Here is a 13,724-nt window from a genome sequence, read left to right on the forward strand (position 1 = left end):
CCCTCCAGGCAGAGCAAGGTATGTAACCTATAATCCCTCCAATGACTGGAGCTGATGGGAGTTGTAATCCACCAACATTTGAAGGTCCAGAGCTTCCCCGCCCCTGCAAAAGAGAATTAATGACACTTTCCCTGCTACGTGCTGTTCTTTCTCGCCTGCAGGAGCCAAGGGACTTCCTTCCCTAATTTTACAATGGCATCGTGGCTGGAGACCAGGCCAGATCAATCAGTTAGAAACGGCTGGACTCTGGGCAGAGAACTCCCCAAGTGAGAACTCTCTCGCCTTTTGTTTTGTTTCCTTCTCTGAAATTTGGCCGGCCTCATCGCTGCCTCGGTGATGATAATTGAGGAACGCGAACCCAGCCGGGCCTGTCGACCTGATTCCCAGGCGGAAACATAGCCAGGGTTGCGTGTTGTGACACTTCTCGAGTATGTGCCTGGTAGGACTTTATTTAAAAAGAAATGCTTTGAGAAACAGCGTCTGAGCTGGTGAGGTGGAGACTTGTGTCATGCCCGTTTTGCCAGCAGAAATCAGCATGCCAAAGAATCTATTCTGCCGCCCTGGGCTCCTTCAGCAGGAAGGGTGGGATATTAGTCAAGATAATAAGAATAATAATGCAAATAAACAAACAAACAAATAAGTAAATAAATAAGAGGGCCTGAAAGACTCTGAAGTTGGTGTGATCTTGATCTTTTAATGTAAGGTAAAGGTAAAGGGACCCCTGACCATTAGGTCCAGATGGCCGACTCTGGGGTTGCGGCGCTTATCTTGCTTTATTGGCCAAGGGAGCCGGCGTACAGCTTCCTGGTCATGTGGCCAGCATGACTAAGCCGCTTCTGGCGAACCAGAGCAGTGCACATAAACGCTGTTTACCTTCCCGCTGGTGCGGTACCTATTTATCTACTTGCACTTTGACGTGCTTTTGAACTGCTAGGTTGGAGGAGCAGGGACCGAGCAACGGGAGCTCACCCCGTCACGGGGATTTGAACCACCAACCTTCTGATCAGCAAGTCCTAGGCTCTGTGGTTTAACCCACAGCACCACCCACATCCCTTTTAATCTTTTAATGTAGTTCCTTGCCTTCTTTTTCTTGGCTTAGAGCAGAGATCGGGAACATCAAGTTTGAAAGTGGCCCTCGAGGCCTTTCTCTCTGGTCCTCAGGACTGTTGCCAGGTTTGCACTCCTCACTGGGGCCTTCTTTACATCCTCCTGGAGTGTTTTTGCCAGGCTAGACTTTGTCCTTGAATACCGATGATTCCTCTTTCTTGTCTGAATGGAGCTGTGTGTTCAACGGTGTCTTAGTGCAGCTATGTTGGGTAGGCTGGGGTGTGAGACAAGGACTGTGGAATGGCAGAGTATAGAAGCATTAGTGCGGGAGTATTGGAGAAGCATTACTGAACAACTGATAAAGTGTGGTGGTCCAGGGTAAATCCACTTCAAATGTGCTGCTCATGGGTGAATTACATGCTGCTGCATACATGCATGATAAAACAGCGGTCTGGATGAGACCCAGTTCTGTTGATCTTCTGCTGTGTGTTTCTCATTGGCCATGGTGGTGTGGAGAGCAGCGTGGATTCAACAAGGATCTGCCGCCAATTGCATTGGGACCTTCCCATTGCCTTGTCTCCAAGGTCAGTGGGTGGAGGCTTATTCAGTCTGCCCGCTTGAGACGATCCTATTATTCTCTCATGTGGCTGGGCTGAGCCTCCTGGCTCCAAGGTCCCTCTCTTGCCCTTCCTTCTCTCCTTTGGCTGTTAAATCTGAATAAAGCTTACAGGACTGCATTGGGTGGATTGCCAAATTCTATCCCCCCCCCCCCACCGGCATGGATACCAGACATTTCCATTGAGGCATCGTCTCCAGAAAGTCAAGGTTATTGTTTTTTTTGCTCCATATGGCAATGTGTTGATTAGGAAGCTCTCAGCTGGCTCAAGTAATAAAACCTGGCTACCTTAGGAGCCAAGGGGACTCAGCTTGCAGAGGCAAGAGGAAGGAAGTTCCGGCCTGTGTTGACTGCTAGATCAGGGGTGGGCACCCTTTTTGATGCCCCCTTGCAATGGGCTGTGTTCAGCAGTTGGTGACCATACTCCCAGAGCCAGCAGCATGTGGAGCTATTCATTCCCCACTCTGATTTCTCTTTCTCTCTTCATCTCACTCTTGATCCTGATTTGTGATGGAAATGAAAGTGTGGAGGCATCCCTGCAAACACTCATGCTCTCCTCAGCCTGCCAAGCAGCTTTTCGGCCTGGGAGGAAGGTGTTTTTACTTGGAGAGGAAGGTGTACAGGGCTGGACCCTCCCTGAGTTGCACTCTCCACCCAGGCAGCAAAGTTCAGTAGGGAGGAGAGAGGAATTTAGTGGAGGGGTGGGGCGGTGTCTGCAGGTGGTCTTCCATTGTCCTTCAAGTGCTGTCTGTATCCTGTGGCAGCTAGAGGAACGCAGAATGTGATAGTTAAAACCGAGGAATTCGCTCCCACAAGATGCTGTGACGGCCGCCGGTTTAGATGGTTTTGAAAGAGGCGTGGGGCAATTTCACAGAGCAATAGAGCTGCGTTTGAGTACCTCCACTCTCAGAGGCAGAAACTCTTCTGAATACCAGTTGCTGGAAACCACAGGAAGGGAGAGTTCTTTTGTGGTCCTCCAGGCTTGCTTGCAGGCTTCCCACAAGCGTTTGGTTGCACACTTTGAGAACAGGATGCTGGACTCGATGAGCCACTGGCCTGATCCTGCAGCCAGGCTCTTCTGATGTCCTTATTTGTCCCGACAAGCTTCCACAGAAGCAGGACAGGGCTACTTTTTCTTCCAAGCCCCCGAGAACCAAACATTAACCTTGAACTGAACCGTCTCTGCTATCTACCCAGCCACAAAGAAGCCAAGTGATGCAGCAGGAGCCAAGCGCCTCCTGGATTTTAATCTAATTTGAGTTGTTTTGCTTCCAAATACCGGATAACAACCAAGGCTATTAAAGAGTGCCGCAGACCTCACCCCCCGGGGGCTGCATTTAATCGCTGCAATATTGCTTTTAATAACCATTTTAATTAAGGCCTTCATTTTCGAGATTGGTGCTGACCCAGGGATTCCAGCTCTGTCAAATTTCCAGCTGGCCCTTTTGCTGGTCGAGGATTTAGGAGGAAATTGCTGTGAATAAAACGGCATTGACTGAGGCGGGCAGGGACCCTCCAGGACAAATTTTGATCGAGGGGAATGGGTAGGCCAGAGGCATTTTTCCTCTTGACTGTGAATTCTTCTGTGCAATTTGTTTCTCCACTTGCTTAGGGGGATGCTGTGTCAGAGGAGAAGATATCTTTGGGCAGGGAAGGGCTGAATTAAAAAAACAACAACCCCAAATTGCACGCAGAATTATGTCTAGTAGCATGCCCTACTTTACAGAGGACGGTCCTCTGGTTTTGAACCAGTCCAATACCACAATGACACTATACATTTATAGCACTATGATGCTATTTTAAAATAAGTTGGAGGGGATTGTGTATGTCCCTGAGCTTCTTGTAGGAAAAATGTTATCAGTTTATTCCAATTGCGGAATCCTTTTCATTTCTTTCTTTTTTTTGATTGCTGAATTGATGTGGCCCCGGTACAGACTTTTAGTACTGGAGACTGGCTGAGCAAGATTGTCTCCCTCCTCGCTCTTGGCTCCTATCACATTACAATCTGGATCACGGAAAGCTGCTGGAAAGATACCGATTAGCCATCGTGTGTGCAGATAAACCTGCCCCCTGGTCCTCTCCCCTAAGCACCTTTCCCCAGGCATGTCACGCCACCGAAGCAATCCATTAATGAGCCAAAATGAGAGCCAAAGGTTAATTTTAGTGGCGCAGTGGGCCGGGTGGCTGCTGGGTCCCAGGCTGCGTCAGGGGTTTATCCGCCCAAGGCTCTGCCGTCTGCTGTCGGGTATTAAGCAACAGGCTAAGTCAGGGGCTTGGAAGTGTTATGCCTCTTCTTCCCCCATTACGGAAGCCACGCAAATGTGGAAGCGGTTTCATTATGGCGGCGGGAGAGTTTTTTGCTTCCTCAACCCCCAGCTGGAATTCTTGAAGGGCTTGGCCCGAAGTTTCTGTTTAATCAAATGCACTTGGTTTGATTTTGGGACGCGAGGAATACCAATCCCGTTATGGGCATTGGGAGCTGCTTCAACCAGACGTCAGATCCCATCTTCACCATTGTGTGGGTACCGCACAGAGACGTATCCTTGTTGCTTGCCCTGAGCCTCTTGTAGATTTTAGTTTGACTTTCTGGGGAGGAGAAAGTCTCAGTAGTGCAAATGTTGTTTTGTTTCGGGAAGAAACATAAAGGTTTGTGTCCTGTGCTATCCTGCCATTGAAATTGTTGGTCATGGTTGACTTAGGTCCGTTAATTTTTGTGGGTTAACTCTCAGTGAAACCTAGTGTGTTGTGGTTTGAGTGCACATTTTAAGAATATGAATTCAGCTTAGTTATGCTCAGACTAGACCTAGGTGAGTCATGTCCATTAGTTTCAGAGGATGCACTTTGCATAGGACTGTCATTGGATTCAACCTGAAACCTTTGCCTCTTGGCTGAATCTGATAGTGTGGCAAGACTGAGACCTGGCCAAACAAGGCTGGTAAGGGGAGTGCCTCCAAGGAGGTCCAACTATTCATTCTCATCTCCCCCAGTGCTGCATACTCTGACCGGCAGCACCTCTCCAGGGTCTTGGGGAGAGAAAGGTTGTTTTCCATTAACTGCTTTCTGAGGTCCTTCTAAGCAAGGAAACCTGGAACTGTTGTTGCTGTTGTATCCTTGATTTTTAACAATGTATGTCAATGATTCTCCTTTTTATACTACCTGACTTTCTGTTTGCTGTTCTAAATGTTTCAGTTACTCTGATTTTTTAAATATACATTTCGCCGAGAGTTGTTGTAAGCAGAGAGGCAACATGTAAATAATCATTCTTGATTGTTTTGATTGATTGTTTAATTTCTGTACCGCTTAATATATTAAAAAATATCTCTAAGTGGTGTGCAGAAAACGGAAGCAACAACCAGCAACTTAAACAAAACATTGTGAATATACATATTACTGTATGTTGTGAAGTAAAACATGGCAAGGCGTTACAGGTGAAGAGGTGGTTAATGCATTTCTTCATTTAAGATAAATTTATATTTATTGAGACAAGTTCTGAGTGATGTCCACCCAGCCCATGTCACCGTGTCTAGGAGTTCTGTGGTGTTGTTTTCAATCCCCCTTAACAAAAGAAAATGTCACTCATGATTGTGTATGAAAATGGTTTTGGTTTCATGCAGCCAGATGATACACAATGAATGGACGTAAGTTAGTCTTGTTAATTAGCTTCAGTGGGTCTACTCTGAGCTCCTATAAATTGTGGTTCTACATCAGGGATGGGCAACCTGTGGTCCTCCAGGTGTTGTTGGACTCCAACTCCCATCAGCCCCAGGCAGCATGGCCAATGGTCAGGGATGATGGGAGTCATAGTCCAGCAGCATCTGGGAGAACTAAAGGCTTCCGGGAGCTGGGAGCATCATCAAGAAAGGAGGCTTCTTGCCATGTCTCTGAATGAGTGGCTGCTCTGATTTAAAACAGGGCTGGGGAACCTTATATTGAGATAGATATTTGACCTCTACTGTATTTTGTGTCTCTCTGTGTGTTTCAACAGTTGTCTTACTGTGATTTTTAAATTTACCTGTAAGCTTCCTTGGAAGGACACGTGAGCAGGGCAGTTTATTGTTGGCTGCAGAAAGAAAATCTACTACTGTTGTTATTAAAAATATAAATCCAGATTTAGGGGGGCTGTGAGAAATGGGATGGCATTTTGATGAGAATGGTGTTGTGTGGACAATGTGATAAGTTAGCGTAATAATAATAAGAATAATTAATTTATACCCTGTCCATCTGGCCGGGCCTTCCCAGCCACTCTGGGCAGCTCCCAGCAGAATATTAAAAACACGATAAAACATCAGACATTAAAAACATCCCTGAACAGGGCTGCCTTCAGAAGTCTTCTAAAAGTCAGATGATTGTTTATTTCCTTGACATCTGATGGGACGGCGTTCCACAGGGTGGGCGCCACTACTGAGAAGGCCCTTTGCCTGGTTCCGTGTAACCTCACTTCTTGCAGGGAGGAAACTTTCAGAAGGCCCTTGGAGCGGGACCTCAGTGTCCGGGCTGAATTATGGGGGTGGAGACGCTCCTTCAGGTATACTGGGCCAAGGCCATTTAGGGCTTTAAAGATCAGCACCAACACTTTGAATTGTGCTCGGAAACGTACTGGGAGCCAGTGTAGGTCTTTCAGGACCGGTGTTATATGAGCAGCCCAGATTTCACAATAAACTGCCCTGTGGAAAGGCTATGTTCTCTTCACGGGGAAGGAGGCTATACATATGTATTCTGCTGTGCCAGTCATTGGCTCTGACTCCGCCTGCTATTTGGGCTCCCTCCATTCTGCCCTACTGGTCCCAATGGGCACCAGTCACCACTGCTCTAACCACTGCACTCTGAGCCCTATAGATGTAGATATAAGTACACACACACACACAATTTAATAAATAATTCCACCCTACACACACACACCCTTTTAACAAATTATATTTCCAGCACAGCAGACATAAATGTCGGTAAAACAAGAAAAAAGGCAAAGACCTGGAACATACGAAAAAAAGGGAAACCGCCTTCTACTGAGTCAGACCACTGGTCCATCTAGCTCAGTATTGTCTACCCTGATTGGCAGCAGCTTTTCAGGATCGCAGATGGGTCTTTTCCCAGACCTACCTGGAGATGCCATAGGAGATTGAACCTGGGATCTTCTGAATGCAAAGCAGATGCTCTGCACTGGGCTGTAGCCCTTCCCCAATGTAATGCTAAGCTAAAGCCCATGGCTAACATGGTTGCTGCGCTCCTCCTCTGGCCCTACTACTGCCGTGCTACCCAGAGCTAAACTATGGTTTGGCTTAGTGTCCCAAACCAGATTCTTGGTTTCTCTTCCCCCTATGTGAAAAGCATGAACAGTAAGCTAGGAATAATCCTCGGATACAGCATGTGATTTGGCTGGAGCGAGACAAACTTTAGCCTTTTGGTTAGCATGCAACACTAAGCCCAAGCCATGGGTAAGGGAAGATAATCAAGGAGCTTATAATGGGAAATATATACTTGGGTAGGCTGGCTACTAAATAACAGGGGCCTTTAATTGAGGGAAATATGGTTCCCAATGTGGAAAGGGACTACCTGTACTGTGTATGGGTGTACAGGCACTTGTCTGCATCGGCGGCGCTCCCAACTGTCTGTGTTGCACCTCCCAACTGGCTTTATTTCACCTCCCGACTGGCTTTGTTTCACCTCCAAACTGGCTTTGTTTCACCTCCAAACTGGCTTTGTTTGTATGAGCAGCAGGGGAAATGACATGGTGGTGTTTTTTTTCTTTCCCTCTTGCAGAGTCACTGTGAGCCCACGACAGAATTTGCCACGCATCGCGTTAAAGGGGACTTTCCAGGGCGCGAAAGTGGTTCGGGGCCCCGACTGGGAATGGGGTAACCAGGACGGTGAGGTGCTTTTTGCCTTTTAGGGGAGTGGGGGTTGGCTTCTTGTGATGTGGGCAGAGAAATTCTATATTCAAGACAAGAAGCGAGAGGCTCTGTCCCTCGTGGATCTGTAGAGAGGGCCTTGGACAAATACATTTCCCTTAATCTGCATGGTGGCTTGCGCTCAGCCAAGTTTTACTCAGCATAGACCTGCTGAAAATCAATGGGCCTCAGTATGTCATGTCCATCGATTTGAATGGGTCCGCTCTGCATGAGCAAAAGTTGCAGTAGTTCTGTGGAGCCCTGCAAAATAAAACAAAAATAACAAACCCTTGAAACTTTGGGCTCTTGCACACTTCCCGTTTGCCCCGCCTCTTTCCCCTGGGAAAACTCACGGTTTAGCACTCAGTTAGAGCAAACTGCAGTGGTGCCTCGCAAGACGAAATTAATCCGTTCCGTGAGGCTCTTCGTATAGCGGTTTTTTCGTCTTGCGAAGCAAGCCCATTGACAGCTTAGCGGATTAGCGCTACAGCTGTCAAGCGGCTTCCAGCGATCAGCTGTTAAGTGGCTTATCAGCGGAACAGCTGATAAGCGGCTTAGCGGCTTAAGGAAAGGGCGAAAAAAGCGAAAAAAAACCGCGGGGGGATGCAAGATTTTTTTCGTCTTGCGAAGCAACCCCATAGGGGAATTCGTTTTGCGAAGCGCCTCCAAAACAGAAAACCCTTTTGTCTAGCGGGTTTTTCGTCTTGCGAGGCGTTCGTCTTGCGGGGCACCACTGTACATTTGCGTTTTCCAGGGATTACTGCCTTCCAGGGGAAAGCAGCAAGGGCAAAGGCAAGACTGAAATTATCCATGTCTAGAAAACATGAGACGAGCAGAAAACTGTTTGGTCTTGTGCTTTCTAGGCATGAGAGAAGTGGAACACACCCTGTTGCCTGCAACCCAAAGGGCATAATTTAGATGCAAATAATAATAGCACAGTTAATACAGGTGCTGAAGGGGAGAGAAACTGGAAGTTGACAATATCAGTATGATGGGGGGTGTCATGCGTGCGGCAGGTACAGTTTGGCCTGCAAGGTCTTTGTTTGTGTCTTGGATGCTTTTAGAATTGTTGTACCTGTTTGCAGCCTGTTATTATTTATTCAGTTTAAATAACTCCCTTTATCAGAAGTTCCCAGGGCAGTGTACAACATTAAAAACACATTACAGAACATCAATAAAAAAAAAAAAAATTTAAAAAAAACCATAATAACAGACTGCCTAATAATAAAATCATCATCATAATAACAGTCCAATCCTCCCACATTTTCACAGGCCATAGATTATTTAGTAGCCATAGGCCTGGGTAAAGAGGATTTGAATTATTAAATTAAATAACAAACCAAACAAATGGTGCCCATAGCTTTAGACATAACCTGAAAATAAATGAAGAAAATTATGTCAGGATACATGTTCTACTCTGAGTAGGACTAGTATTGGAGACTATTGCCCTAAATTTCGTAAACCCGGTATGTGTGATTGATTAAATCAAGGATCCAAGCTACAGGGTTGAATTATTTCCTCTGCTTAAGGGGGGCAGCCCTTTAAGAAGTGAGTAGCATGTCAGGAAAAAGACCACACTTTGTCTCTGAAACCTTCTTGCAACTGCTTGCAGTGGGACAGACTTAAGTGAGGGCTACTCAGTAGGCTTTAGAAGAACAGCAGGAGAGTCCCAGTGGATCAGGCTGAAGGTCTATCCAGTCCAATATCCTATTCTTGCCCATTATGGGAATCTCACCAGCAAGGCCAGAGTGCTTGTGAATCAATCCCCACTCCCAGCAAACAGTTTCGCTTGGATCAGGACCTGGTAAACGGTATAAAAACAGACGGGGTGTCGTATCCAACAAGATCATATTCATCAAAATAAATGGACGTGAGTCAGTCATGCCCATTGATCTCAGTAGGTCTACTCTTGAGTATGGCTTGGTTGGTTTAACACCCAAATGCGTTAATATTTGCACGACTTAGGCCACTTCCGCACCACACATTCAAATCACTGCGATACCACTTTAACCGTCCCGGCTTCTCCCAAAGAATCTTGGGAGTTGTAGTTGGTTAAGCGTGCTCTGAGCTGTTAGGCGACCCCTATTTCCCTTACAGACCTGCACTTCTCACAAGTGGTTTGGCAATTAATCCCTCTTCTCAGGGATGGCTGTGGGCAGGATTCCTGAAGTTCAGGGATTGGATGAGATGATCCTTGGGGTTTCCTTCCAACTCATACAATTCTGTGATTTTATTATTCTAACTGTCAGGACTGCCCTGAACCCCTGACACTAACTCTGGGAATTGTAGTTCTGCGAGTCGTGTAACAGCTCTCCACACCCTTACACTATAGCTCCCGGGATTCTATGGAGGGAGCATAAGCCATGACTATTAAAGAAATGGAGCACTTTAAACGTATTTTGCGAATGCAGCCCGTGTTTGTTTTGCTATGCAGTTGGAATTTTGAGAATCCTCTGCCACGCAAGGAGGCTGGATTCGAACGGGTTCCCTTTGTGTATGTGGCCTTATTACTCCACTCCCCGCACCCCAGAAGGCAGGCGACCTGACAGGACTGGAGACGTGCAGCCACTGGGTCAGACAGGCTCCACTCTTGACCTCTTAAGCTCCTCTTCTCCGGCGAGGGATTCTTCCTCCCTGCCGTTTCCCAGGGAACTTCTTTCTAATCTTTGGGGCTTTGTTGCAGTTACAGCCACGGAAGGTCGTGATCTGCAGATGGCCTCACATAAGCCGTCTCAACCTCCTGGCAAAGAGCTTGAGATGAAAATCTGTGTGTGTGTGTGTGTGTGTGTGTGTGTGTGTGCGCGCGCTATGGGTGGGAGAGAATGGTTGAATTGGCATGTTTCAACTGTGCCCTGTTCTTATCCCTGCGGACAGGTGGCGAAGGCAAAGCTGGGCGCGTGGTCGACATCCGTGGCTGGGATGTGGAAACCGGGCGGAGCGTCGCCAGTGTGACATGGGCCGACGGCACCACAAACGTGTACCGAGTCGGGCACAAGGGGAAAGTGGACCTGAAGTGCGTTGCAGAAGTGACGGGGGGCTTTTACTACAAGGAACATCTCCCCAGATTAGGTACGTGTGTGAAACCCTCTCAGGGAAGGGGGCAGGAAGGGGGCGGGAAGAGATTTACCCATTGAGTACAGTGGTACCTCAGGTTACATACGCTTCAGGTTACAGATTCTGCTAAACCAGAAATAGTACCTCAAGTTAAGAGCTTTGCTTCAGGATGAGAACAGAAATTGTGCTCCGGCGTCGCGACGGCAGCAGGAGGCCCCATTAGCTAAAGTGGTGCTTCAGGTTAAGAACAGTTTCAAGTTAAGAACGGACCTCCAGAACGAATTAAGTACTTAACCCAAGGTACCACTGTACGTGCAGTGTAATTTGCACTGTGGTCGTGCTAAATGCTGGTCTCTAATAGCACACTTTTTGGGGGGTTTTGCACCAACTTAGGGATGCGTTGGGGGAACAAGCTTTCTTAAAAAGCAAAAACAAAACCCACGCACTGATTTAGGAGCTGAAGAGAAAATCAGGCTGTTTTTCCTTCTACCTCCCGTGCTCGAGCTGTTAGTGCCATTCATTTTGTAGCCCAAATGGCACCACGTGCAGGTTTTGGGGAATCCAGGGTTTGCAGGAAAAAGGAAAAAGTTCCGAAAATAAGAGGGTCTCCCTAAAAAATTAAAATAACACCCTCTCAAATAAACATGGATTGCTGAGTGATTTCAGAGTGGGTCAGAGAGGAGGGAGTGGAATTGGAACAGTAGCAGCTCCTACATGCAGCATTTTTTTGCCTCTGGTTTTGCTTTTAGAGATTGCCCATCTACCCCAGGATTTAGTTTGCTGTCTGAACACACTCAAGATACAAAATTGTGCATTCCGCTGTCGGCAGCTGCTCTTTCTCTCTCTTTCTTCAGGGAAGCCAGCCGAGTTGCAGAAGAAAGAGAGCACTGAAAGGCACCCGTTCCAGCATGGGGACAAAGTGAAATGCCTCTTGGATATCGACATCTTGCGAGAGATGCAGGAAGGGCACGGGGGATGGAACCCTAAAATGGCTGAGGTAGGGGACCGCATAAAAAAAAAAAGAATGGGGGGGGGCTTTAAACTTGGGAGGAGGTCCAAAAACAACTCCAGGAGGATTGAGCATGCTCAGTGGCCACAGAATTGTGATTGACTGTTGGTTGGCGAAGAATGGAAAAGAATCCTAGACAGGGAGGTCTCCATGCTGCAACATTTTGTTGCAGTTCTCATTTGTGCTATTAATTTTTAAAATAATATACTTTCTACTGCTGCAGGAGGTTGTATTCAGCTAAGCCAGTGCAGTATAGTGGTTAGAGTCCTGGGTTGGATCTAGGAGGAGACAAGGGTTCATATCCCCACTCAACCGTGAAACCCGCTGGGTGAACTTGGGCTAGTTAATCTCTCTCAGCCTAACCTATCTATGGAATGTAAATGTGAAGCAGAAGAAGAAGTTGCACATGGGGAAGACCCATTGAAAGCACTGGACCCAAGTTAATTTCAGTGGGCCTGATCTGAGTAGGATTAACATTGCATACAACTGAAGGAGTGATCCAATTTGTTATTCTGCTAGTGTGCTACTAAAGCTTACTGTTGTGCGTGCGGGTGTAAGAGAAAATTATATGTGCTTGTATGAGAATATTAATGTTTCATGTTACTTTTTAATGGAATAATATGCAGGCGAGACTCAATGTACAAGGGGGTTACATTCAAAATCCAAATCGTGTATAGTCAAAATACATTGGGTTCAATGGCAGGCAGGATTGCCAAAGTCTTTTTTCCCAGAAGCCTGCCCCCTTTCCACCCCCTTGGTTTTTTGTTGGTTTTTTTTGGGTTGTTTTTTTTTTGTCAAGCATTTAAAGGTGAATGCACGCAAGTTAAATGCGGGTAAGTCACTTGGAGACTTTGATCACCTTTCGCCAGCAAAAGATAAAACTTAAGAAATAATAATAACTGTTTGTGTGTACTTGTGTTTTAAACTTCTGTCGCTTTGATCCATGAATATTATTCTGGCCATGGACTTTCGCAATGAATATTTCAGCAGTTTGAAAATGTATTTGTGAGCGAGGAGGGGCTAGTGGCTTGCTGCAGGGGAGGCATCCGATGGTGAAAGCTCGCATTTCTTGCTTTCAAATGGCAACCTTTAATTTCCTCTCTCCTCATCTCCCCGCTCCTCCCCAATACTTCTCCATTCCTTTCCTTCCAAAGTTCATTGGCCAAACAGGAACTGTCCACAGAATCACAGACAGAGGAGACGTCAGAGTCCAGTTCAATAGTGATACCCGTTGGACGTTCCATCCAGGTGCTCTGACCAAGGTGAGTGCGGCTGACGCATCCTGGCGATGGATCTAAAAAAGTGTACCGTAGTTCATAGACGGATGGGGGGGGGGGGAAGGAGAGGGAATGGGAGGGGAGCCTATTAGCAGGAGAAAAACATTTGTTGGCTGATGTATTATTGGGAGGTGCTGCAACATGTCACTGATGCAATAGTAGTACATTAATGGTGGATTTATACTGGACCGTCCACATGTCCTTTTGCTTTATTAGTTGTTCCATGATGCTTCCCCAAATGTTATTGCCCCTGCAGATCTTTGTTTTGTCCCAGCAAGGGTATATCTCAGTGAGTTATCAAGAAGTGGTCATTGTCACATTCGTGGACAATTGTCAGCAAATCCTTCTCCCTCCCCAAGTGACACATGTGAAGCTGTGTAGAGATACACCGATAAGATGTTGGCAGTCACTGAATTCTGACGTTCAGCATTTGCTTGCTGTTGTGTCGAAGGACTGGGGAGAAAGGCGATCTGCTTTCTCTTTGGCTGTCCTTGGCTCCAGCACAAGTCCCGACAAGCAACTCCCTTTGTCAGTGGCAGTTCTGAGTGCCTTGCTCTTGATAAGGGGTAGTTCCAAAGCACTCTCTCCCACCTCCCGCGAACAAGATCCAGGAATGTCGTAAGTGACAATGTCCTGGCCAGGGCAGCTCCTGCCACACAGCTTGAGTCTTGATGGCAGATTCCTAGTGAGAGGGTGCTCGATGGCATTACCCTCCTCCCTTGCCAATGTCAGTGGCAGTTGTGGCTGTCTCACCCTCCCCACCAGAAGCCCTTTGTTAATCAAAGTGAAGTTTAATCAGTTGCTCAATTAAAGGAACAAGAAACACATGATTGAAG

General features: G+C 46.8%; 2 protein-coding genes across 5 annotated transcripts in view; one reads left to right on the top strand and one right to left on the bottom strand.

Annotated features, from left to right (window-relative positions):
• Window positions 1–13,724, bottom strand: part of CDK11B (cyclin dependent kinase 11B) — a 235,201-nt gene that overhangs the window by 143,863 nt on the left and 77,614 nt on the right. The gene's annotated exons all lie outside the window — the stretch shown is intronic.
• MIB2 (MIB E3 ubiquitin protein ligase 2) overlaps window positions 1–13,724 on the top strand; it is a 70,504-nt gene that overhangs the window by 39,919 nt on the left and 16,861 nt on the right. For all 4 annotated transcript variants that reach the window (XM_083752544.1, XM_083752547.1, XM_083752545.1 and 1 more), the window contains exons 4-7: window positions 7,421–7,527; window positions 10,423–10,617; window positions 11,457–11,599; window positions 12,766–12,873. In XM_083752544.1, the coding sequence (XP_083608670.1) occupies window positions 7,421–7,527; window positions 10,423–10,617; window positions 11,457–11,599; window positions 12,766–12,873 (553 nt within the window). The remainder of the gene's footprint in view (window positions 1–7,420; window positions 7,528–10,422; window positions 10,618–11,456; window positions 11,600–12,765; window positions 12,874–13,724) is intronic.

The sequence above is a fragment of the Podarcis gaigeae genome, assembly GCF_964106915.1.
Source record: "Podarcis gaigeae genome assembly, chromosome: 8".
In the NCBI taxonomy this organism is placed as follows: domain Eukaryota; kingdom Metazoa; phylum Chordata; class Lepidosauria; order Squamata; family Lacertidae; genus Podarcis; species Podarcis gaigeae.